Genomic DNA, 27,326 nt, shown 5'->3' on the forward strand with positions numbered 1-27,326 from the left:
TCCTTGGGTTACAGTATATAGTTTAAATATTTTTCAGTTATTCAAACCTTCTGTTTATTTCTTCAGTGAAAATTTGTTTTATGAAATCATCAGATGTACTAACAGTATCTTAAGTGTATTAAAGGATATTGTACTGAGAATGGCAAACAGCTGTTCTTCCATCTCCACAGAATAACAAGAAATGGATTTAGATTATAGGAGGAGATATTTTGATTGGGCATAAACATAATTCCCTAACGTTAGAGTCACTGAGACATACATCTTTATAGCTGGTATTTATTAAAATAATGATACCTGACATTTCATTATATGCTTTGTAGCTGGCATTGTATTCAGCACTTTACATACATTATCTTATTTATTCTTACCAAGTCCTATGAGGTATTATAGAAACTATTTTCCTATTTTGTAGATGAAGAAATGGGGGCTCAGATAGGTTAAATAACTTACTAAGATTACACAGCTAATAAGTGAGAGACCCAGAGTTTGAAACCAGACCACCCGACTGTACAGCTGTACTCTTAGCCTCAGTGTAATAGGAAGAGGATAAACTAGGCTTGTCCGTTGTATTAAATACTCAGCATGGTCGGTGATCAGTTATAGATGGTCATAAATAACTGTGAGTAGAAGTAGAAGCAAAGAAGCACCGTATCGTGATTTGGTTAAAGAAGCTGTGTAAGTAAGGATGTGTCCCTGATTTTTTCTCAGTCTTTCCACTAGGTTATGAATTCTGTAGAAGGATGGTGTGGTTCATATGTGAATTGTTTATGACAAAACTGTGGAAGTTCAAAATCCTATTGAGGTAAAAGAGGTTTCTATATTATACAAAAAAACCTCAGAAATCAGCAAGAAAGACATTAAGGCCCATAGACATAAATGGGAAAAACAGACCTAGGCAGTACAAATAAAATTAAGGAATAAAGAAAACTCAGTTTTGTAAGAAGTCAAATAAATGCAAATTTAAGCCATGATGTGGTATGAATTTTGCCTAGTAAATTAGTGAAAATTTATAAAATGTTAATACCCGAAGCTGGTACTCTCATTCATTACTGACTGCATTTTAAAGTAGTATGTTAGAAGAATAAAATGATTCAATCAGTAAATAAATATCCTCTTTCCTGGCACTAATTCAGTATATATGAAATGTGCGTACTTCTTTTCTCTTACATATTGAGAAGCATATTTTATTAAGCTAATTCACAGTGGACAAGAAAAACTCTGTATTAAATACCTTTTTTTGTTAACCACGGAAGAAAATAATTAACAGCTGTTGAGAAGAAATGTTGATTCAGTATTTTCCTTAAAATTATTAACTATGAGAGATGTATTTTAATTGCCAGCCCATCTCAAGCTTAAGTTGCATAATAATCTATCAGGAACATGATTATTTATGTAGAATCTTCTGGTCCGTAGGAACCAGAAGATTATATGTGTTTTTTATATATGAGTGTTCTGTAGTTTTGCCACTGGTTTATTAAACTTGGGACCATAATTTAAGTTTGTTATTCATCCTCTGTTGCTGACTTCTTGAGATTTTGGGAAAGTATTCTTTATTTCAAAAAACTAAAGGATGATGAAATTGATTTTATTAAAGGTGTGATTTCATAGTTTTAAAATTTAGTTTACATCTATTTATTTATTTATGTATAACTATGACCAGACAAGTAACTGCAGTAATAAACAAATTATCTTACAGGTATTCACAGTTTTATATGGAAGATAGTTTTTGCCATTATAACATGTTTAACCATCACTTCTTTGATGGAAAGGTAAGAATTATGACAATTATCTCTTCCTTTTATTGTATTTCCTTCATTATTTTTCTAGGGTCCCTCAAGAGCAAATGGTGGCTTTTCTACCATTTATTGATATTTATTTTTGTTCATTCACTGAGTGTGTATTGAGCACCTAGAGGTGATCATGTTATTCATCTTTCATGACTTTTCACTGCTTCTTGGGTGAAGAGCCACTTTCTCACCAAGACTCACGTAGCTGTTTGTGATCTGACCCCTGCCACTCTCCAGCCTGTCCTCTCCCTGTTCCTGCTTTGCTGTTCATGTTCAGGACATATGACCTTCATCTCAAACTGGCCTTTCCAGCACAGGGGCTTTTGCCCATGCTGTTCCCTCCACCTTCTACTCTCTCTTTGCCTTGTTAATGTCACCTCATCCTTCAGAACCCTGTTCCAAGTCACTTTCTTTAGCCTCTCCTGGCCCTCAGACAAGGTCAGGTTCTCCTTTGTAGATTTATGATGCTGTAATTAAATAATTCTGTAGTTAGTTGTTTGCTGTTTGCCTTCCTGATAAATTTCATGTCCCAGTTAAGGGGATTTATGGTTTTATTAAACTAATCCTTAAAAAATAGACAGTGTCAAGAGTTTACTCCAATCTATGAACTCTGGGTGATAATGTGTCAGTTTAGGTTCATCACTTCTAACAAATGTCCCACTCTGGTGGGTGCTGTTGATAGTGGGAGTGGTTATCCATGTGTGGGGCAGGGAGTATGTGGGATACCTCTGTACCTTCCTCTCAATTTTGGTGTAAACCTAAAACTACTCTAAAAAAAAATAGCCTTGTAATAAAGGGAGAGTGGTTTAAAAAAATCTTCTTTCAATATGATGTTAATAACATCATTGTGAATAAACAACATAGCAGAGCTGATATTTCTACTCCTAATTTGAGCTCTTTGTCAGTCCCATTACAAAATAAAATCTATAACCAACCAAGTAATCACACCTGACAGGAGGTTGGTCAGAAATGTTTGAAATTATCAAGACTGCTTGAAGCATATCCATACATACATATGATGGGTATATATCAATTTTTAAAGAATTGTGAGTCATGTTTTAAGTATATATTGTGCTTTAAGATATTAGCTAATGATAGAATGAAAACCAAGCAAGACTAAAAAACTAAGCATTCAGGAAATGAAAATAGATTCTAAATTGTTGGTTGGGATTGAAAAAATGAGACTCATTGAAAAGTGAGATTTAGTAAGTATAGCCAGTGATGTACTCCTTCCATCAGAATCCGTTTAGCATGGGGATACATATTTTTCAGCCGCGAAAGCTATGAAAACCGAATATTGAAGTAAATAACAGAATTAGACTTCACTGTTTCCCAGAGCGCTTGTGTGGTTGATAAACACTAGAATTTGAGAACTGATTCGATGAGCATGAAGGAGAACGAGGAATTGAAAGACCGCTTGACAGAAGATGAAGAGGGGCTTCTCACCTCGGACAGTGACAGTGGAGAAAAGAGAGGAAAGAAGTGGATTCTGAAGGCATTTCCCAGATGGAAACCAGAAGACTTGGTGTAATTACTCTGTGTACACCTGAAACTAATATAATGTTATACGTCAGTTATACCTCAATTAAAAAAAAAAAAAGAAGACTTGGTGATAAGTGTACCAGGGGTGAAATCAAAGATGACTTGGGGCCGTGACCTGGATTCATCTTCCATTCTTCGAAACAGAGAGTAGGGAAGTGTGGAAGCGACGTTTGGAAATGTTGAGTTTGTGGGGCTGGCACGACATCGACGTGCAAATGTCCAGTGTGGTCTCTTGAAACTGTGGGGCTTTGAGCTCAGGGGGGTTGTCAGCACTGGTGACACAGCTGAGGAAGGAACTGAGTTCATATTACTGCTTGATGCTGCAGTAGTGGGTCAGGTATTTGTTTATTTGTTTTTAATACCAGACCATGATTTTGCTTTTTAATTTGAACAATAAAGACAAGAGTAAAATTACATACCGAAGAGTTGGCTAGCAATTTCATATATCTTAAGAAAGTAACATGTAAGTAGCCTTTTCTAGGAAATTCTATGTAACTTTTATTGAGAGTTTATAGAATTACCTTACAAGTTTCTAGAATAACGGTTGGAATAAGCTGCCAAGACTGAGCTCCATGTTCTGTTTCACAGAAGAAAACAGTCATCCAGCCCAGGCTCTCCTTTCTCTGTATTTTAAGAGCAGCCACTAAATGGCACTGCAACTGTAGAGAGTGACCTACAGAAAACTATTGTTTAATGATTTTACTGTCTCCCCTTTTTCTACCTACTTACGGAGTCAGGGTTTTCAGTAGAGATTACCATCTACTAATCAATCACCAAAGCATTTAAGTGTCTACTAGGTGTCTGTCTGTGAAGACATATAAGCCTTTGAGGTACCATGTGCCTTTGAGGATCTAAGCCTCTGCCACTGTACAGAAGCTCTTCACAGTTCATGGGATTAAAAAGTAGGAGTTTTCTGCACAGGATTTTTTTCATAGCAAATAATACAGTCTTTTGCGTAATAAAAAATGTCATACGCCTTATTGGTAAGGTGGTTAAAGTGTGTACAGAGGGTGGCTATTTAAAATGCCGAGCACTTTTTTATTGATGACTGAGATGAAGAACAGAGTTAAGTTATTGTCAACCTTGGTGGCGTAAGCAAGTGTCTGTTTCCCATAGGTGGTCAACATTAGGACCCTCAGCAACCTAGGACGGGACATCCCACCATTGATTCTTACCTGGGAAGATATTCTTTAATTTCTTTTTTAATTTGGTTAAGAGTTCAGGCCTCGTTCACCTATTTTCTTTTTTCTACTTTTAACTCTAAGGGGTTTTAATTAATTAATTTATTTTAAAATTTGTATTGGAGTATAGCTGGTTTACTCCAAGGAATTTGAAGTTTTTCAGTAACATCATCTGTACTTTTAGTCCTTGTTCGTGTAGGCAGGTTAAGGAAGTGCCAGGCAGCACTTGAAAAATGATTAACCTTCTTGATACCATCCTTTGCTGTAGGACTTTGAGGAGGAAGTTAATAAAGACTTTACTAGAGAAAAGGGATTAGGATGTTGTGATTTTTTTTCCTTTCATCAGTTGGGTCTTCTAAGTTGATTTAGTAGTAAAGTAATATATATTTTATTATAAAGTACATATAGGTTTATTAAAGTTTAAATGCCATTAAGCTTTCAAATCTTCTGCCATTTTGTATACTGTAAGTGTTGAGTTGCTTTTATAGATAAGTACTTGAAAGCAACTACAAAGTCAGTAGATTAGAGCTAATATTACAGGTCTGTCTCTTACTGACTTCTCCCAAAGCAAAAAAGTGATAAATATCCTAGACAGTTTTTAATGTTAACTTTGCAATCACTAAAAACACGTCAGCTTGCTGGGAAAATGTGTTGATGGCATGGTTTCATGGCCTGGGTAAGCTTTATTTGTGAGCTTTCATTTATTTACTTTGCATGTTCAAATGTGCCTGTCATTTACCTGGCACTCAAAAACATGTGCATGTTTAACTGGTAATTAGGCTCTCATTAACCTGAACTTATGGTGGTGGACAAACCAGACAGGAAAAAATATGTCTTATTCGTCTTTGTGTCTCCAGTGTTTAGCACAGTCCTTACTTCTATTTGTTCAATTGAATTTAGCATTTTAGATAGTCCTCATGGGTAATGAGTTTCTCTCTTTTAGGTTACTAAATTTAGTTTTTTAATTTAACCATTTGAATGTGTAGTCCTCTGATAGTGGTATTTGAATTTGCAATTTTAAAAACCCACTTATCAAGGAACCCAAAGATAAAATCTTATGGGGGCTGAATGAGAGAGGCTTCAGGATGTCACTGAGGGACTCTGGGGTGGCAGGATGGGTGAAGTTCAGTCCGAAGAGTGAGACTGAGCCTAATGCATTCTCCTCCCAATAGGATGAAGTACCTCCCTTTAGTCCTAATTTAGAAATGAATTTCTGTTTGTTCCAGGCTGCCCTTGAAGTATGCAGAACATTTTTACAGAAGGATAAAGGTGAAGGAGTCATTATGGTGACAGATCCTCCTTTTGGTGGCTTGGTTGAACCTCTGGCTGTTACATTCAAGAAGTTAATTGCTATGTGGAAAGAAGGTCAAAGCCAAGGTGTGTAATTTATTACTTACTGCAAAATAAACATGTATCTATGTATATACTTCCTGTCAAATATTAGCAGAGCTCAGTGAATCAGAGCACTGATAAAATATACATGTCTTGCGTTCTCTTCTTTTTTTAAAAATAGGCTTATTTGATAATAACTTTATCATCATGATACACTTCGTATTATTCTAATCATGTGTTTTAAAAATGGCTCATAGGTAAAGTATTTGTTTTTGGTGGGCATAAGGGGACATTATGAAGAATAGCCGTGAACTGTTGGCATTTCTTCAGTAAATATTTCCTGAATGGCCACTATGTACCAGGTACTGTTTAGGTGCTGGGAATGGAAGGGTGAACAAGACAGACACTTATCTCTGCCCACTTAGACCTTACATTTCCTCTTCCAAAAGTCTTGCCCAGAACTCTAGGAGGGCACCCAGCCCCTGGTCCACAGCTCTAAACTGTGCCAAGATTTGTGTGGGAAGGTTGGCTGTCCAGTCGCCTAACAGTGGTTATCAGTGTCACATGGATACCCAAGCTTAGAAGTGGGTTAATGACTGGGGGATATTCAGCTTAAAATGGCTTAGGACTTCAAAGTATTTTATGTAATTATCTAATTAGTCAGTATAATCATTTTTCAGTTTCCAACCTGCAAGTTGATAAATGTAAGAGTGTCAGGAATTTGTGATCAAGCTTCTCCATTAATTGTGCTATATAAATAGTGTGCTTTGGGGACAGGATGCAAATGAAATTTAAAACATGACTCACAGTGCTAAGTATTCTACTTATTTTTGGTTCTGAAGTCTACTTATCAGAGTGGATAAAGTCATTGTTGTTGGGAAAGCAATAAAAAGCTTTGTGAGCTTGAACTGATTCTGCTGCTTATTAGCTGCATGAATTTGAACAAATTGCTTAAATTTTGCAGCTTCAGTTTCCGCATCTGTGAAATGAGATTACTATATTAACATCTAACTCCAGGGGTTATTTAAGGAGATAACATACAGAAAGCACCTAGCATTGTACTAGCCTGTATCAGGTGCTCTGTAATTAATAGCTGTGTCCCCTGTCTCTCATAAAAATTAATTTGGATAAAATTGTTCATAAGAATTTTCCATGATTCAGAAAAGATGGATTCACCCTGAAAGCTGGCATAGTGAGTTATGGCAGAGCTAAGATTCAGACCTAAGGCCTTCTGCATTTTGGTCCAGGTTTCCTTCTTCCATATCATAACCACCTTTGTGCTTCAAAGTGATGCTCATTTTTTATCTCCCACTTTTTTTGTAATATCTTTGCCTTTACCTAGACTGTAGTGATATGCATGTAAAGATAACTTTTACATACCATGTATAGCTGTGTTTAGATATAAAAGAATGTTTCCATTGACTTCTGGGAAAGGTCAAGTTGTAAATGGTACTCTGGTAAATCATCTCTTCGTTTGTATGATTTATATGATTTATATGATTTGTATGATTTAATTGAAGGATTACAATTTCTCCCAATACCATATATTTTCAGTAACAGCTTTCTACTTTATTTTTTTTCTTTAATATCAGTTTCTTATTTTCTTTTCTCTTTTTTTGTGATCCATTAGATAACAGTCACAAAGAACTACCCATATTCTGGATTTTTCCCTATTTTTTTGAATCCCGAATTTGTCAGTTTTTCCCAAGCTTCTGCATGCTGGATTACCAGGTATAGTAAATATTTTGTTTTCTGACATGGTTGGGGAATGGATATTCTGCTTAAATAAATATTCTGATAAGATGATTCATCAGTTTTAGTAAATGCAAACACTATAAGCTGTATGAAACACTAAAACTATATCATATGTAACTTAGTGCAGTAGTTCCTAAACGTCTGTAATCTCTAGGGTGCTTATTAAAAATATAGATTCTTAGGTACCAAAATAAACCTACTAAATCAAAATCAGAGGGTAAAGCCCTAAGAAAAAATATTTTACCAAGTTTCCCAGGTGATTCTGAACTGTAGCCAGGTTTTAGACCAAATGATCTGATCTTTCATCATCACCAGAAGATTGTGCAGCACCCCAGGATCATCATTATGAACATGGGTTTTCTCCATTCAGAGGTTGTAGAGAAGTAAATTGCTTTTTCTGGTGGGTGGAATGCCACGTACACTTAACTTTGCTGCTCAGAGGATGCCAGGAGCTCTAAGGAGGGGTGTGCCCAAGGTTGTGGCATGTCAGAGAAGCAGAGATGCTGAGGTGTGGGTGTGCTGATTCAGGGCAGACTGACTGGACCTCCTCCTTTGCATCCTTGTCCTTCAACTCCTTCTGTTTCAATGTCCACTCTCCTGGATTCATTTCCTTGGGTTCTGAGGTTAACCCTGTTGTCGCCATCACTATGTGTGGTCACCAAGTGGGCACTGCTTCCAGGTTTGTAATGACATTTTTCTATTTGATTTTTCTGAGCAGTTGACTAGCCTCTGATTCAGGCTTTTCAGCTCTAGAACTGTAAGCGTCTTCACTAGTTGTTCCAAGATAGCACTTGTTTCTTTTTTTTTTATATAGTTGATTTACAATATTGTGTTAGTTTCAGGTGTACAGCATAGTGATTCAGTATTTTTGCAGATTATATTCCATTATATGCTATTGCAAGATAATGGGTATAATTCCCTATAGCACTTGGTTCTAATCTTTCTAGTCTTGAAGATATACACTATTATGAAAATTATTTAGAAATAATGAAACAGTGTTACCAGAAATGAGGGGATAGATCCTACCTGTGATTCTACCTCACATAGCAAATATTATAATTTTGAGGTACAGTTGACTCTTGAACAACAGGAGGATTATGGGTGCAGTTGAAAATTGGTATATAACTTATAATCAGCCCTCTGTATGTGAGGTTTCTCCATATCTGCAGTTTCACATCTGTGGATCCAACCAACTTTGGTTCAGTATTTACTATTGAAAAAAATCCACGTATAAGTGGACCCACGCAGTTCAAACCATGCTGTTCAAGGGTCAGCTGTATTCACATCCAGTCTTTTTAAAAAACACTTTTACATATTTGTAATCATAGAAGATGAATATGAATTCTGCTTTCTTCATTTCTGCCTTATATAAGTGTATATTTTAAAATGTAGCTACGTAATCTTATGCTTTTAACAAGTAAATTGTTCCATCAATAGGCTATGTTATCATTCTCTTCTTTTTGGACTTAGAGGTTGCTCCCACCTTTAAGGTACTATAAATAACACTGCCATGAACATCTTTTATTCATATAATTTTTCCATATTTTCCATAACTCCCTTAAAATAAATTTCCAAAACTAAAATAGAATTATAAAAGTTACATTATCAAATTTAATGGACTTTTTTATGGCTCTTGAACCGTATTAACAGTGTCCTTTCCAAAAGTGTGTAGCACAAGTCATTTTAACCTTGACTTCTTGAGCTCTGCTTTAGGCAAATCCGTACCATATATCTTCTCAAAGCTGGTTTACTTTCCTTTTTAGGGCATCCAGTTTTCTGTTTCTTATCTGAAGGATGCTTCTAATATGGACATTTGCAATGCAGAGATAGCTGACATATCCTAAAGACGTTAACTAAGTAAACTATTTCTGGTTTCCAGGAGCACCTGCTGCCTTTGACAGTGAATAATCATCTAGTACAATGTTTGGCACGTAGTAGGTGCCCTGTACATGTTGAATGAATATTTGAATGAAAAAGGGCACGAACTCTGGAGTTGAAAAGGAACTAGGTTATAATGCTGGTTCTGCCACCTACTAGCTAGTCCTACACATTTTATCTAACTCTCTGAAACTCATCTTACCTGTTAAATGAGCATAGTAATAATATATCTGCTTCATAAGGTTTTAAGAATTATTTGAGATAATACATTAAAAGATTCAGCCTCATCCCTGACACACAGCAAATAGAGAAAAAAGGTTATTGCTATAAGCATTGTCGTAACCATCACTATAGTCATCATTCAGATGGCCCCAGAATGGGGGTAAAACTTTTCTTCAATTTTTATGTCAGAAAACACATTATTTTAACTGCAAAACACATCGTTCCTCAGAAAACTGTTTCATCCACAATTTAGAGATGAGTTTTCACTGTGGGGAAGAGTTTCAGTTGGTGAGGCGGCAGAAGAAGGCAGATCCAGAATAAAGCAGATGAGAGTGGTTATTAATGTGTAGTAACCAGTTACTGTTTGTTTAGACAGCCTGTGTTACTAGGAAAGAACTTTTCGAAATACTGTAGTTTTAATTTTAAGAACTAGTTCCAAGGTCCAAGCTTACTGAAAGTAATCATATGATTCAGTGCATTGGTGGAAAATGTTCTAATTAGGCCATGTGTATCAGAGTGAAAAGCAGTCCTTCCAATAAAGAGAAAGCCAACCTTTGAGAAGAAGAATTAGAATAAAACCTATAAAACAAAAACAATCTTCATTTTTTCATGATTCCTATTAAAGATAAGAACACTACTGCCCATTACATGCTCAGTGGGAGAAACTGATTTTGCCAGATCTCCTAGGGTATATGTAAACTTTGTTTGTTGTACCTCCCCTTTGATGATTTTTCTACTATTTTTTTTTTTGAAACTCTCTCTGGACTTATTATCCTTTCTGAGCCTTTTGCATTCTTTTTTTTTTTCTTTTGTTACTTTAACTTCATTTTGTGGTAATTTTTTTCCTTTTATATTAGCCACCTTCATCAAATGAAAAATTTGAAAGTTTCCTCTCCTCCTTCACAGGTCTTTTCCCATAGACCTTGATTAGGCCTTCTTTCTGACTTTGCCTGAGATGATTATAAGCCCCGAAACCACAATGCAGTAAAAAAAAAAAAAAAATCACTAAATCTCTTTTTTTGGAAATACTTTATAGGTAAGAGGAAGGCGGAAATGCTGCAAATCTTCATAAACTATAAATCATGTAGACTCTTCAGTGATAAAGCACTTGATGAGTACAGAATAAAATAGCTATCAAAGACGTAGAAAACCAAGAGCTTTATTAAGGGCAGATTAGAAAGGAAGGATTTGGTAATGAAAAGAAATTCTGATTTAGAGTCAGAAGAAGTTTGAGTCTTAGCACTGCCTTTTAGAAGATTAAATATAATCTTGAGGGAAGTCACTTTATCTTTCCAGGTCTCTGTTTCCTTACCTATAAAATAAAATGACTGAACCAGAAAAAGGATGCCAGATAAGTTTTACTTTTAGACTTAAGCCTGATAAATTGGTAGTGACTTTCTGGAGAATTTGTTGAGAATACCAGGCTCAGTGGCAAAGAGTAGCGTGGCTGATTAGTGATGTCTGCCACAGGGTCAGGGTCAGGGAGTGACGGCATTCAGGTCCTGTATTTACCATATCTGAACTAGATCTTCTCACTTCCCTTCCACCTTGAACATGCTATGATCTCTTGTTTCTGCTTAATCTGGGACATTTGTCTGGATTGTTAAAAGTAGAGATCTTTGTGTTTTTTTTAAGCTGTCTTTTAAAAAATCATCCTGTTTAGAAAACTGTTTGTTTTTCGAGTCTGGTTTCATGTTCAGAAATGAAGAGGTTTTGACAGGAATTTCTGAGAAATGATTGTAAATTATAAGGTGACACGTGGAATTCTCAAAATTCAATATACAATAAACATAAAACATTTAATGGATTTGAAGTGATGAGGAATAACACACACACATATATGTATGTGTATGTCTGTGTAATACATATGATATTTAAAATAAGAGGTTACATGGAATATGGTGTGACTAAAAAACCTTATTGCTATGGTAGAAGTTGATGGATGGAGCTGAAGAGTTCACTTGGAATCTTTTGAATATATTGAAATTAAACAGAACACACTTTAGGGATTTATGAAAATACAAACATGTACTCTGTTTTATTTAAGCTTTGTTTCCTAGCATGATACCTGGAGCATAGTAGGTGCAGAATAATAAATGTTTGTCGACTTCAATGTCTTGTTTTCCGTATAACTAGTTTCAGTCTCATGTTGCACAAGAAATTTGTGTATAGATAAAATTAAAAGTTAGGAATTGCAGAGATTTTGTGCTTTCCCTCATTTCTATACAGTACTTCATCACATTAATCAGTTCCATGGGAGAAATTTTCTATTCAAAAATGCCTCTCATCATCATTGTGAGTGAAATGTCAGGGATAATGATGGGAAAATGGTGTATCAGCTCTACCACTAGTGATACGCAATTTGCAAAATTGTGTTTGCTTTACAGCACTTCCATAGGAGGTTTATTTGTGTGGATGAAGCTATGAAATATGGATGTATGTTAGAGGTACATTAATTTACCCTAGCAGCATGCATTTTACATACCATATGTTTATAGTTAATTAGCACAACAAACCCACATTTAAAAATAATAATAATCTCAATTAGGTTATGCAAAATCAAGTAATCAACCAGCTCCCTGATGCACATATTCTCTGACTCCTTAGGTAACCATAAAGAAATTCTTTTTTTTTCCCTCTCTTCCATCTGCTATCTATTATATTGCATGGACTATTCCATTTACTAAAAATCTTTCTAAGATACTCTTTTCCAGCATTTGAAAATCTTCATAAGATTCTCTTGGGAAGAATTCTTTTTCTTATGACACTCATAAATGTTCAAAATATCTTTGTTGAATTTAATATGGTACCATATATTTACTGAATACATAGGGAAGGTGCATTAGGGAAAAATTATGAATTTAAATCATTTTAAAAGAGAACTACTTAAGGTACTATTTTACGGTGATTTTGAAGTAAAATCTACTTTTGTATCTTAGCCTCTAATAGGTAACGTATATTCATAGAATTTTAAAGTTGTAAAGATGCATAGCCTTAACGTAGGCTGACTTCCCAATGTAATAATCCTTTCCACTAAATTCGTGACAAGCAGTCATCTAGTCTCACTTGAATGCTTTCCCTGAGCAAAGTCCTACAGCCTTACAAGGCAACTCAATTTATTTAATAGCTCTAATCGTTAGAAAAGTTTCTCATATGGAGATAAAATATGCTCCCTATTAACTTCTAACCATTGGTCCTACTTCTGTTTTCCGAAGCAATAAAGGATAAGTCTAATTTCTATTCCACATGACACCCCTTCAGTTATAACATAGCTATCAGATCCTCCCAGTCTTCTCTTTTCTGAATAAACACCCCCAATCTGTTAAACTATAAGCCCTATTTATTCCCATTACTTTCAATAGAAATGAACTGGCTTTATTAATGTCTCTCTTAAAATGTAGCAGCTGAATGGAGGGCTTCAAATGTGATCTAACTTCGTCTCCCTTCCTTGTTACACTATTACAGTTCTGTGTAAGCCGGCTGTGAGGCCACACCAGTCTTACACCTTTGTGATAGACTGTGGACTCCCCACGTTGGACTGTGCGTGCTCACATGCCAAACGCCCTAGGGCTTTTTTTTTTTCCGCACTGTCTCTCATTTAGCTGAGTCTCCTCATCCTGTACTTATTTTTTTCCCACTGCTGAAGTTTGTTAATCAGTCTTCCTAAATTTGTTCACCTGTAAATCTAGCAGGCATTGGCATAGCCATGGAGAGAGCTCAGGAATCTCCCTCCCATTAAAGTCCTCTCTTTCCATTGTCACCGATTCCTTACATTTTTGTAATTCTCTCATTAAATAGCTACTTTGCAAGTCAGTTCTGTTGTAAATTCTTAAGTGTAACCTTATTTAGAATCTAAAGAATTTATTACAACTTACTTGAAAGTTGCGATCTACCTGTATTAACCTTATAAAAATCTCATGGTATTCTTGTGGGTCATGTAAAGCAGTGGCTCTCAAACTTTAGTGTGCCAGGAGGGCTTGTTAAAAATAACAGATTGCAGGGTCCCACCTCCAGAGTTTCTGTGTTATTAGGTCCCAGGTGGGGCAAGAATTTGCATTTCTAACAAGGTCCCAGGTGATGCTGATGTTGCTGATCCAGACACCAAACTTTGAGAATTACTGATCTGAAGATGGATGGACTTAGTGGCCAGGTGGATTCATGGCAGGTTTAAAACCAAATTGAGAATGTGTATGGATGATAGGGTGGAGGAGGAGAAGGGAGCAAGAAGCTAATAGAAATCATGCTTGTTGGCCTCAGTTTACTTTCCAGATAATCTGCAGAAATGGAAAGTTGAGTTAGGGATCTTGAGGAGAGAGGTAAACATTTGAAATAGTCATTGTGGGGAAAACAACTATAGTTATAGATTTCCCTCTGCACTCCATCCTTCTGTCTGTCTCCACCATATGCCGGGTCCTGAATTCAGTGTTTTACATACATTGTCTCATTTAACTTTCATAACAACTCTAAGGTAAGTATCAGTAACCTCCTTTTCCAGATGAAAATGATGCAGACTTGCCTGAGGTCACATAAAAAGTGAGTGGCAGAGCCACTGCCTGGCCCCCACAAGGAAGTGACCATCACAAAAACCAAGATAGGTGTTTCTCAGTGGGGAAGGAGGAATGCTGGGTTGGCTGTGTCAGAGAGTGATGGTGGAGGGCCACACTGAGGCTGCACTGAGCCTTGGGGAATTGAAAACGGGCATGCAGTGAATTTCACAGGCAAAAAATGAAAAGCCCTATACAAGCTGGCACAGATCATCAAAGGTGGAATGTTTTAATGCCCAAAGCTAAAGTCTTAATTATATAAAAGCCTTTCCTGCAAAGTCTGTTGCATTGGATAAAAGATTAGAGTTGTTTTTTGAATCCTAGGTAACATGAATGTGTCATAACAAATTTTACCTTTTTTATAATGAAATTTTACTCTCATAGAGGCCCCTCTGAGGCTGTTGATTAATAAGTAAACTCTTGCTTTTGAGAACTTCTTATTAAATACTCTGATTTAATTTGTACCTTGGCATCAGTTTGTTCATTTATTGGTTAAAGAATCTTAACGAATGTTGACTCATTTGAGAAATTTCTCCTTTTTAATTTTTTTAAACTTTCTAGGTAGATTATGATAATCATGCACTTTATAAACATGGAAAGACAGGACGGAAACAGTCTCCTGTGCGTATTTTCACCAATATCCCACCCAACAAAATAATCCTTCCTATTGAAGAAGGGTACAGGTAAGAGAGACCTTGAAGTACACAAGTCACTGAAAATAAAGTTCCATATATCTAACACCAAATGCCTTTCATAGTGACTCATGTAGTTCTTTTATTACTTTTAAATTTGGCCTATAATGTTATATTGAATTTAATTTGAATTACACCGAACTTTTGTAACAAATGCCTTGTGAACTTTTATCTACCTTGTGAATCTCAATAAGTATATGCAGCTGATTTCTTCGAGTCTTTTCTTTTCTCCTTAGATTTTGCCCTCTGTGTCAACGATATGTTTCTCTAGAGAATCAGCACTGTGAACACTGTAATTCTTGCACATCCAAGGTACAGTTTTCTTTAGAATGTGTTTTTACTCAAACATATTAGTTTTATTTTAGGTCACTAGTTTCATTACATTTGTTTAATGTTATTTTGTTAATATTTTAGTTTGTATTAATGTGTTATCATTTATTAATTATAATTTAATATAATATTTTTTCTCTAATTATAAAGTATGGCAGGCTTTTAAAATACTTAGTTGCCTTCATCATCATTAACAACTATTTGAGTTATTTTTATATGGTACTGTATGACTGCTAAAATTATTAGTGTTTCAAATAAGGCACTAAATAAGGGCTAAATTTTGTTGAGGGCAAAATTAAGGTGTTTCGAATAAGGAATTGAACTATTAGATACCATCACTGTTCTGATGAAGCAATAATTAATAACATGTGCTGTGTATTTACTCCTCACATCACTAGTAGACAGGGCTTTTTACAGATGAGGAAGGACTACAGGGGACACACCTCCTAGTTATTTTTTTAGGAAGGTGGGATCACCTTTAGGTTACTCGGTTATTTTTACTAAATCCAGTCAGAAAGAACACGTGAAGTTTAGTTGGCTGATACGCACGTATTATTTGCCAGAGGAAAGGCTATATTTTTAAAACTATTGGAAAGTACATTTTTTATAACTTTATAATTATATTACTGGTTATACTGGTTTTTAACTATGGTAACACATCTGATTATATATTTCCAGTTAGTTTAGAAATTATCTGTATTCTTCATTAAAAAAAATTATGCTCAGATCATACAAAGTACAAAATGAGGAAAACAAAATTTTATTATTTAGAGATGCACACGTAAGTGGAAAAAATAAACAAAAGCAAGGAAGTGACCATCACAAAAACCAAGATAGGTGTTTCAGTGGGGAAGGAGGAATGCTGGGTTGGGAAGGGGCATGTGGGGAAGTGTCTAGAGTACTGATGGTATTGTCTGTTGACTTGTTGGGTTCATCAGTGTTCACTTTATAATACTCGTTAAACTGGACATATGCATCTCATGTACTTCTTTAGGTATGTTTTATTTCACAGTTTTTAAATTACTCAAATAGTAATCTCTATCCTTCTAAATTACATTAAGTTCTCAAATATGAATGTTATTAAGGATTATACCAGCTAGACACATAAAAACTATGAATCATTAATTCTCTTGAAATTTTCATTGAGTCCTTCTTTATGCAGATTGGGTCGCTCGATCTGGAGTGGACTTTCAAGATCATTTAGATAAATCCTCCAGTTTTAGAGTTAAGGAAATTGGGGCCCATCAAGGAGGCGTTTGAGTTGAGTAGAGAAATGCATAAATTAAAATCAAAGTATTTAATAGTAAAGCCCAGGAAAGTGAGAAATAAGGAATGAATAATTTACACAGATTTTAATAAGACATTTTAATTTTTAATTGTGGAAATTTGATTTTTAGTGACAAGTTAAACATAATTTAAAAATTGTTTTTGTAGGATGGCAGGAAATGGAATCATTGCTTTCTCTGCAAAAAGTGTGTAAAGCCTTGTAAGTATTCAGACTTAAGTGTTTGAGATCTTCTGAAAATATTTGACTTTTTCTTCATCTAAATAGGGTTTTTATTTAACTGTATTTACAAAAGAAAAAAATAATAGAGACTTGCCTTAATTTACTTGCTTTTTAATTTTTACACTTGCCAAAATGTACGTTCTCTCCTTCAAAGAGAGACATGACTTTAACCCTGTTTCAGTGTTGCATTTGCTTTGGCTTGTTTTAACAGGGTTTTGTATCACTCAGCCAGCCCCCATTTTGTCAGTGGCTCTAAGCTCATGACTCAGGGCAGAAGGGCTGAATTTGTTGCCATGTATCAGAAAGAAGTTAGCTGGTTTACATGGAATTCCAACCTCTTAACCTTGGCCTCTTTAGCCAAATTATAATTAGCTATGCAAAGCAATCACAATATTTGAAGTAAACACTATTCATGCTTCCTTATCATAAAGGTTAATCAAATGAAAAATTATATTACATGAACCTCTTCTAATACCTAATTTTTATTTTACAGCCTGGATCCACTGTAACATTTGCAATCACTGTGCTCTTCCAGATCATTCTTGCAACGGCCCTAAAGATGGCTGCTTTATTTGTGGTGAATTAGATCATAAACGGAGTACTTGTCCTAACATCTTTACGTCTAAGAAAGTTAACAAGTTAGTTGAATTCTTTTATTTACTAGAAAAAATTTTCCTTGTATATTTGTACAGAGCAATCCACAGAAGTACACAATAATCAGAGGATCCAGAAATGCTAAATGCTAAATTAATTGTTGCTTTCACTGTTAGGTATTGTTTGCATAGATGGGGAGAGGGAGGATATGAAGGTGAGTCAAAGAGCTAAAAATTTTACAGGTAAGGCATGAAAATAACCAAAATATAAGGTAGAAAGTGACTCACTTCCTATATATTTGTGTAATATAGCTGTGTAATTCAGAGCAAGGTTACACCAATGACAATAGTATATTTAGAAAAACTATTGGTATTTCAACTGGGCTAACTTGAATGTTACACTTTTTTCCTTTTAAACTGAAGGGCTTATAGCTATTGAGTCCTCTTGTTTTACTGATGTGAAAACCAGATAGCCAAGTTTAACATTATATGACCGTTGAGATCAGGATAAAAATTTTGAGCTATCATATGACTTGTGATGAAAAAAAATCTATTATTATTAGAAGTATCTGATGGTTTAGTAGCTACTTGTGATTGTATTAGAATTCTTTTCCATTTGTTTTATTTTTGGTCAGTAGAAATCATTTTTTTCCATTAAAGCCCAGCCACTTGAATTCTGCCTAGTATTTAAACTACCTTTTCTATTACTTTTTATCAAATTTACTTTAATAATTATTTCCACTAAGTAATCTAGGGTAGAAGTGGAATTTTAAAAATTAATTAAAGAGGTGTATTGAAGAGTCTTATAAAATATTTTTTTATAAAGCTTTAAGAATAGAATACAACCTAATAAAGGATTGATCTGGGGTTGTTGCACTATTACAATGTAATTCTGCTTGCAAACAACATGCTCAGCCTTTGATTCTGTGATCTTATGACATGTGGAAACTGAATTTGCATTTTGGTAATACAATGTAGGCTCTTTATTGGTTCTTAAATAGCCCTGACTAGTCTATTTGATAGTAATATGTTGTTTTCATTGAGGGAAATCATGTAGTCTCTTAGTACTAGATTTTATCAATTTTAATTCAAGACCAAATTCCTTAGGATGTGGTATACCTGATAGTTATTAAATAGTACCACTTTCTTCTCTTAGAGAAGACTCCTAAACTGTGAACAGTGATCTTCAGATACTGCTTTCAAAAAAATTTTACAATGAAATTGACAATGCAAAATTTTTTCTTTATAATAGTAAAAAATAATTTTAATAGCTTTTTTAGCATATATGGCATAAAAGATCTTTTCATCTTATATGTTTTATAGCTGTCATGTTAATTTGGTTTTCCTCGGTATTAATTTTCCTGTGGTTGTGATCTGGAATGATGCTGGCTCCCTCTTGTGGTTAGAGCTCATTTTATCAGTTACATAAATACCTATAATTTAGAGGACAAATACTAGGTCAATTTAATTTTAAGGCAAAATGAAACAATCAGTTTATTATACTCAGTTTATCACTGTTGAGAGACGTTATCTCTGGAAAGTTTTGTTTATTCATATTACAAATGAACATTTTCTTTCTGTTTTTGTTTACTGTATCTTCTAGTGAAATCTGGTTCATGTTTAGTTCTTCTGAGTGGACAAACCAAAGAAAATTTGTTTAAATTTTGTATACAGACATGCATAGCTTCATTGACTTTGCCATCAAGAGATTATACTTCATTAAATTTTCTAAATCTGGGCTTCCCTGGTGGCGCAGTGGTTGAGAATCCGCCTGCCGATGCGGAGGACACGGGTTCGTGCCCCGGTCCGGGAAGATCCCACATGCCGCGGAGCGGCTGGACCCGTGAGCCATGGCCGCTGAGCCTGCACGTCTGGAGCCTGTGCTCCGCAACGGGAGGGGCCACAGCAGTGAGAGGCCCGCGTACCGCAAAAAAGAAAAAAAAAAAATTTGCTAGATCATCACTTATCAGGACATTATCCTACTTCTAAAAAATGGCTGGAGGGAAAGGAGATTTATGTAACATGCACAAAACAGTATAAAGATGACTGTTTTATTTTGAACTTATAGGATACCCCAGTCCATGGTGAAAAATCTAAACATGGAAAAATATAAAATTGCCAAGCAAAATTCTGAGTAGTAGTCATGTGGAGCTACTAATAATAGCTAATATTTATTTATTAATTACTGTATGCTTAGCATTTTACATACCTGAATAATTTATAGTAGAGTATGTAGTATCAAGGTAATTAAGAACACAATTTCCTGAATCAAACTAGTTCTGCCACTTTCTCATGGATGATTTCATAGCCTCTGTTTCTTCCCCTAAAAAAAATGGGGGGAAGGAAGGGGAAGAGTGACATCTGCCTTGGCTCAGTCTCCCAGCTCCTTGAAGTCAAAGACTTTGTCCATTCATTTTTGTATTCCCAACACTTAACATATATACTGAATGAACAAAAGGAGAGGCTGAGTTTGGTCCACTAGGAGATTATATACTGTTTATGAAGCTCCTTTCCCAGGTTTTGGTTCTGGGAAGATCAAGAAGGAGCATTTCCCTAGGACTCGTGGTGGTTTAGGAGAAGTGAATCTAACAATTGATATTGCTGGGAAGCCATGGAAATGCCCAGGTTTGCCATTACTGGCAGCCCCAGCCCATCCCTTCGTTCATGATATGATAAATGGCATGATTCTGCTAGCTTGGAGAAAGTGAATGGATAGACCAGTAATCTTCCTCAGCTATAGATTGCCTGTAATGTAGTTCAGAGAGCACCTGAAACAAAGGATCTAGGTGTTTTTTTGTTTGTTTGTTTTGTTTGTTTTGTGGTATGCGGGCGTCTCACTGCTGTGGCCTCTCCCACTGCGGAGCCTGTGCTCCGGACGCACAGGCTCAGCGGCCATGGCCCACGGGCCCAGCCACTCCATGGCACGTGGGATCTTCCTGGACTGGGGCACGAACCCGTGTCCCCCGCATCGGCAGGCGGACTCTCAACCACTGCGCCACCAGGGAAGCCCGATCTGGGTGTTTTTTTTCCTGGTGTGATTTAATGTTTTTTAGAGAGTGAGTTTCAACTTGTTCATTTTTTAAAAAAATATCTTTATTAGAGTATAATTGCTTTACAACGTTGTGTTGGTTTCTGCTGTACAACAAAGTGAATCAGCTATACATATACGTATATCCGCATATCCCCCCCCCTTGAGCCTCCCTCCCACCCTCCCTATCCCATCCCTCTAGGTCATCACAAAGCACCAAGCTGATCTCCCTGTGCTATGCAGCAGCTTCCCACTAGCTATCTGTTTTACATTTGGTAGTGTATGTATGTTAGTGCTATTCTCTCACTTCATCCCAGCTTCCCCTTCCCACCCTGTGTCCTCAAGTCCATTCTGTACATCTGCGTCTTTATTCCTGCCCTGCCACTAGCTTCATCAGTACCGTTTTTTTTTTTAGATTCTATATATGTGTGTTAGCATACAGTATTTGTTTTCGTCTTTCTGACTTACTTCACTCTGACAGACTCTAGGTCCATCCCCCTCATTACAAATAACTCAATTTCATTCCTTTTTATGGCTGAGTAATATTCCATTGTATATATGTGTCACATCTTCTTTATCCATTCATCTGTTGATGGACATTTAGGTTGCTTCCTGGCTATTGTAAACAGTGTTCCAGTGAACATTGTGGTACATGTATCTTTTTGAATTATGGTTTTCTCAGGGTATATGCCCAGTAGTGGGATTGCTGGGTCGTATGGTAGTTCTATTTTTAGTTTTTTAAGGAACCTCCATACTGTTCTCCATAGTGGCTTCAACTTGTTCATTTTGAAGCTAGTCTTCAAGAAGAGACCACAAAATGTGGGCATCTTGTATGGCACTTGTCAGGACTTTTAGATCTACTGGGAAAGGAAAATTAGCTGTAGGACTATAAGATGGGCCTCTTTAAGTCTTTTCAGTTTTTCCCATTGTGCTATTTCATTTTTCTACCACTGCTAACTGCCAGTGTATTGGTCTTTTTTCTGAAAAATGTAATTCAGGGATTTGGAGATTGAAGTGCTGAGCTGAGCAGTACAGATGTACCAAAAAAAAAAGAAAGAAAGAAAAACCAACCAAAAAACTTCCCAACTCATTGGCCTGACTATTTACTTCTGTGGTGTGTTTGTCCTGAATAGATTGTTCTAAATTTGTAGTCACCATGTTTCAAAGGAATTTCTTTTCTCAAACATTTTGCTTGGTCAGGACTCTATCTCCTTGTTATTATGGTTAGGATTCTGAGGATTTATGCTTATAATACAGTAAATTCTTTCCCTTCTGTTTTCTTATTTGGTTAGCTAGTTAATTAAACTTCAACATAATTACATAATTCACTGTGCTCATTCTACAAAATAATTTAGCACCTTGTTTTTCAGAGCTGTCAGAAAGCAGAAGCAAAGAAAGAGCAATAAGATGAAAATGGAGACCACTAAAGGACAGTCCATGAATCATACAACTGTTACAGGGAAGAAGAAAAGAAGAGAAAGAGCTCATCAATATCTGTGCTCTTAAATGTCCAGTGGCTTGCGAATAAGAAAGATTTATAGATTTATTTGATGCCATTTTCTGAAAGTGCCTCACTGGACTTAAATTCTGTTGCTTTCAAAGGTATGCACCTCTCTAAGCTTGAAAGTAGGCAGGTGGTATTTCCTGGTTTATAGACCTCCTCACCCCCAGCAGCCCCTCTGGAGACCTGGGGAGTTGTTTCATCCTTAGCTGGTTTGCCAGCTCTCAGTGCCTTTTTTCTCTCTTTAAATCTCTTCCAGTCATATTATTTTAGCCTCTTTTATCTGAAAAATGGGCATAAAGCGTCCTTTTGCTAGAAGAAAGAAGAAAATGAGAATGAAAACCTGAGGTTTTGTTTACATTGAACATAAGAGTATGTTAAGTTCGATATTTTAAATATTAAAGTATTGTACAATGGCTTAAACCCCACTTGTAAAGAGAAATACAGTGTTTAATTTTTTTTTAGACAGAATCTGAAGATGATGGAAAGAATTTTGACAAAGGCAGTCTAAAGATATAAAGATTATGATTATGGTTACATTATTATTATTAAATATTTATTTTTCAAATACTTTTTGCAGTTGTCCTTTGATGGTATAGAATCACCTAAATGTTTGTTGAATGAGTGAGGTATTTAGAATTATGACTTGCCCTGTCATCTTAGTGTCTTTTAACCTAGGCAGTACTTTTCTCTCTTTGTACAAGTAGTAGCAGAAGGCAGGATACTTTGGTTTTCATTTTGGTGATCCTCATTCCTATTCTAATACTTCCTGGTTGTATGTCCTTAGCCAGGTCATTCATTCTCTAGAAGCTACTGTTTCTTCGTTATTATAATGGGGACAATAATAGTCAGACCTCAGGTTTGTTTGTGGTGAAATTAAATGAGGCACATGCCCCTGGCTCTCAGCTCTCCTGCTACCCGTGAGAAACGTTAACAAATGAAGATGGCTACGAGCACTAATGGTAATCACTGGGTGGTCAGGTATTGTAGCATGGAAGGGAGTAGCTTGAACAAACAGTTCATTGTCTCCTTAAGACTTAGTAGTTTAGAATGGCTTGCATTTCACAACTCTTAGTAGTTTAGAATGGCTTGCATTTGCACAATGACTCTTCTCTCTTTCCCAAATGACTGCTTTAGAGCAGGTTTGGAGGCATCTCTGCTTGGGCTTAGCTAGAGCCCTGAGAGTAAAGGTAGAAGAACTGCACTCCATCTGGTATTTAAGTTAGGATGGTTTGTTGCCTGATGTGGAATACACACATGTGGCCCTGATCAGTGTGGTCCTGGTAGATCAGGCTATATCAAAAAATGAGCTAAGCTCCTGGACTTAACAAGCATCAGAAAACTCTTCTCTTGCCCCCTCTTTAACATGGGTTCCTGTGGTGATAGGAGGGGCAGATTTTGATGTGATTGGATGAGATATGAACCTTGTACAATCATTGTGAGAGTTCCCTCTCTGATTCAGGCATAGATGTGGACATTGCCTGACTTTCATGGTGTCCACGATACCGTGGTTAAAATCTGTTGAAATGTCCCCCGAAACTCAGACAGCTGTGGGACCATGACTGCTGAAGAATTGGGTACTGATGGCCAATGGTTTTTATCATCACCATATTTTCTTAGTTTTAAGATACGATCAATTGTAAAATGCATTTTCGATGTAATCATAGCTTTTCAGGGAGAAAACACCTTTATCTCATTAATTGTATATTTAAAATTTTAGATGTCTCTTTTTTCAGAAATATTGAAATGTGAAAAAAATGTCCATCTTAGTATTGAGCAAATAGGGTATTACTTATAATCAGGAATTCTGTACTTAAAAACTTCGTTACCTCAGAGAGTTAAAAATAGGAAATTTGATGGTTCTGTTTTTTTTGTTCAATTAATACTAATTTTAAGGACTTAATCCCTTTCTTTTCTCAGAGGATAAACTAATAGAATGTAAAAATGTCTCTGGGAGGTAAAGTGTGATGGGAGATGAAGTCATTTGTTCTAATTAGAAATCTGCCTATCTGAACATTAAGATACTCAAAATAGCAATAGAAAAAAATTCCTGAAATTTGACAGATAAAACTTTCTAAGCTTTTTAAAAGGACATTTTTCTTAAATAACTACAGCTAAATTTCATTCTACTTCTTGCTTATATTATAAAATGTAATGAAATACAAAGTTACTTTGTAGGCCCTGGATGATCAGATTTGTTTTTTTTTGCCTACATTTAGTCTGATATTTAGACTAATTTATTTCTCCAGTATGCCCCAATCTTTTCATCCTATTCTCTTCTTTCTGTTTGGAACATTTCCCTCCATACAGCCGTCTGTTAAAGTCTTATGGAGCCTTTAGGCCCTGGCCCAAGTCCCACTCTCTCCTGGGAAGCCTCACATGAGTTCCTGATAGCAGCCAGTACCTTCCTCTCCAAACCCCTTGCTATTCTGTGCCACATTTGAGGCACTTTTCATGTATTATTCTGTGATTATATTGACAGATTCTGTTTTCCCGAAAGGTTTCAGTTTCTTCAGGTCAGTACCCACTTTTTATACTCTCATGTCTTTCTTATGTATTGTAGGTGCTCAGTAAAATGTTGATGAAAACATGGAATTTTCTAGAGGTTCTCAGGTGGTAGGTGTATTCATTTGCTAGGGCTGCCATAACAAAAAGTCACAGACTGGGTGGCTTAAACAACGATAATTAACTTTCTCACAGTTCAGGAGCCTGGAAGTCCAAGATCAAGGTGTCTGCTGATTCAGGTCCTGGTGAGATCTCTCTTCCTGGCTTGCAGATGGTACCTTCTCACTGTGTCCTCACATGGTCCTTCTTCTATGTGTGTGTATTCCTGGTGTCTGTCTGTGTCCAAATTTCCTCTTTGTATAAGGATACTAGTCAGATTGGATTAGGGCCCACCCTAATGGCCTCATTTTACTTGTCATCTCCTTTTTAAAGGCCCTGTCTCTGAATACAGTCACCCTCTGAGCTACTGGGGGTTAGGACTTCAACATGCAGATTTGGGGAGACACAATTCATTCCCTAACAGTAAGCATGCCTAAGATATGGAGAGTTGCTTTTTTCTCTTTCTCAGAAGGACTGAAAATAGGAAAACAGACCTAAACAATATTGGGAGGAATTCCGAGCCAACAGGAGGGTTTAAATGTTGGGATGTGCTGTGTGAGCGAGATCGGCAGCCTTATCTGGAAGTCTTTAAACTTAGAATAATTCAGCTTTCAAGGTTATTTTAAGAAAAACACTTAAGTTGATTTCTGCCCTTTTTGAAGCAATTTATAAAATACTAGGCATCTGGGAGAAGCTTGACTATAGGCAGACATCAGAGAAATATAGTGGGTTTGGTTCCAGACCACCGCAATAAATTGAGTATCTCAGTGAAGGGAGTCACATGAATTTTTTGGTTTCCCAGGGCATCTAAAAGTTACATTTATACCACACTGTAGTCTGTTAAGTGCACAGCAGCATTGTCTAAAAAAAAAATCCACATACCTGAATTTAAAAATACTTTATTACTAAAAAATGCTAAAACATCTCATAACACAGGGATGCCACAGACCTTCAATTTGTAAAACAAACCACAATATCTACGAAGCACAATAAAACAAGATATTTAATTTTTAAATATAAAATCACAGCCTATAAAAGGTGCTTGTCTGATACCACCTCCTTCGTGATGTCCTTGTTGGTGTCTCCAGTGGAACAGTATGTCTCTTACCAGTGAAATAAAAATAGGTGTGTGTTTGTGTGTCTTTTCATTTCTACTTCTTTTCAGGTACTTAAATCATGCCCTGCATTAGAACAACTCTTTGTGCTTGTTTCCCCTGTGTAGATTAGAAACTCGTTGATGGCAGGGGCCTGTGGACATCATCGTGAACGTTCACTGGCTCCCAGAGACTGTGTCTTGCACATGGTGATATCAGAGACAACTAGTTGCAGTATGCATGGCCTCATTCCTCCTCCCACTAGCCTGGGAAGCAGGTGCCCAGGCTAACACCGTTCTCCACCCTCCAAGTAGAAGCTGCTCCTAAATACGGACTGGGTGAATGGAGATGGCCACTTATGCCTCCAAACCCAGCTGTGCTGCCTGACAGTAAGACGCTAATACACTTAGAGCTCCCCAAGGAAGAAAAGCTTAAAAAAATGCAAAGGAAAATCCAATTTGACTTACTTGATGCGGTTTTAATTGGAACATTAGGACATGGGTTAAATTACTTGAGGGTCAGCTAGAAGGTCACTGCAAAAAAGTGAAGATAAGAACTCTACTATTTGATTTCAAGTGACTTAGTATAAATGTTAACTCAGCAAGACTGAGGGGGGAAAAAGCACCAAAAGTAAGCAAGCAGATCGCAGAGATCTGAGGGGTGAGTTTTATCCCATTAGCTGGACAGTCACAAGATTCTCACACTACTGTGTTGCTTAGTAGCCCTGCAGACTAGCAGCGTGACATCTGGTGATCTCTAAGAAACGAAGCCTGATTAGATGGGCCAGCTTCTTCATCTGAAAATGTGGAGGTGAGGAAAGGGAGAAAACTAGAGATAGACAGCCTAAACATTCCACATGCTTAGAGGACAAAAGGAAATAAAAGTTGCTGCCCGCTAACTTTACAATTAATACATGAGCCAGGTGAGTCAAATAAAATGAAAAGTAACTCTAATTCTACCACCCAGACATAACCACTGTCACACTTACGTGTGTGTTCTTCCAAAGATTGTTTCTTGTGTAAAAGCTATATAGACGCTCTAAAATTTCCCCCACAGAAATGGAACTATTAAAATATACTGTTTGTAATCCTCTCCTCATAAACATGTTGTGAACATCAATTTATACCTATAACAACGGTATTATTCTTCAGTATGCATGTACTGTATTTAATCAGTCTCTTATGGTTGGACATCTAAATTGTTTGCATTTTTCACTAGTGTAAACAACTCTGTGGTGAACATACTTATACTCACATTTTTTCTCATTTCCTTAAGGTAAGTTCCTATACATACAAATACTGGTTCTGTAGCTCTTAGAACTTTTTTTCCAGATGGGAGTCACATGAGTTGGTCTCCGAACAGCATCTGAAGTGGTCGTGGGAGACAAGCAAAGCACCACGAACTGACAGTCTAGACCCACATCTCCCAGACGCGCTTCAAACGTAAAACCACCCTTTGAGTAGTAATGATTGATTGTCATATTGAACACTATGGATGGGCCGCTTCGCCACCATCACTCCCACCCGTTCCATCGTGTGCCTGCTGTGGGATTTGGGGGAGGGTTGACTGACATCCGCTCCAGCTCTTGGGGAGGACTTTTTATAGGGCATAATTCCACCCCCTTTACCTGTGAGTGATTTCAGCGAGGCTCAGAATAGGGGCTGGTCTAATTACAACGCAGCTCAGTACTTTAGTCTTGTGACTGGTGAAGAGACGCTCATTCTTCCTTCTGAATG

General features: G+C 36.5%; 1 protein-coding gene across 1 annotated transcript in view; it reads left to right on the forward strand.

Annotated features, from left to right (window-relative positions):
• Positions 1–22,462, forward strand: part of ZCCHC4 (zinc finger CCHC-type containing 4) — a 47,566-nt gene extending 25,104 nt beyond the window's left edge. The window contains exons 6-13 of the mRNA XM_067735662.1: positions 1,697–1,769; positions 5,737–5,887; positions 7,473–7,573; positions 14,803–14,924; positions 15,170–15,245; positions 16,698–16,749; positions 17,264–17,408; positions 21,762–22,462. Coding sequence (XP_067591763.1) covers positions 1,697–1,769; positions 5,737–5,887; positions 7,473–7,573; positions 14,803–14,924; positions 15,170–15,245; positions 16,698–16,749; positions 17,264–17,408; positions 21,762–21,897 — 856 coding nt within the window. The 3' untranslated portion in view covers positions 21,898–22,462. The remainder of the gene's footprint in view (positions 1–1,696; positions 1,770–5,736; positions 5,888–7,472; positions 7,574–14,802; positions 14,925–15,169; positions 15,246–16,697; positions 16,750–17,263; positions 17,409–21,761) is intronic.
• The last annotated feature ends 4,864 nt before the right edge of the window (positions 22,463–27,326 follow it).

This window comes from Pseudorca crassidens, chromosome 4, assembly GCF_039906515.1.
Source record: "Pseudorca crassidens isolate mPseCra1 chromosome 4, mPseCra1.hap1, whole genome shotgun sequence".
NCBI lineage: Eukaryota > Metazoa > Chordata > Mammalia > Artiodactyla > Delphinidae > Pseudorca > Pseudorca crassidens.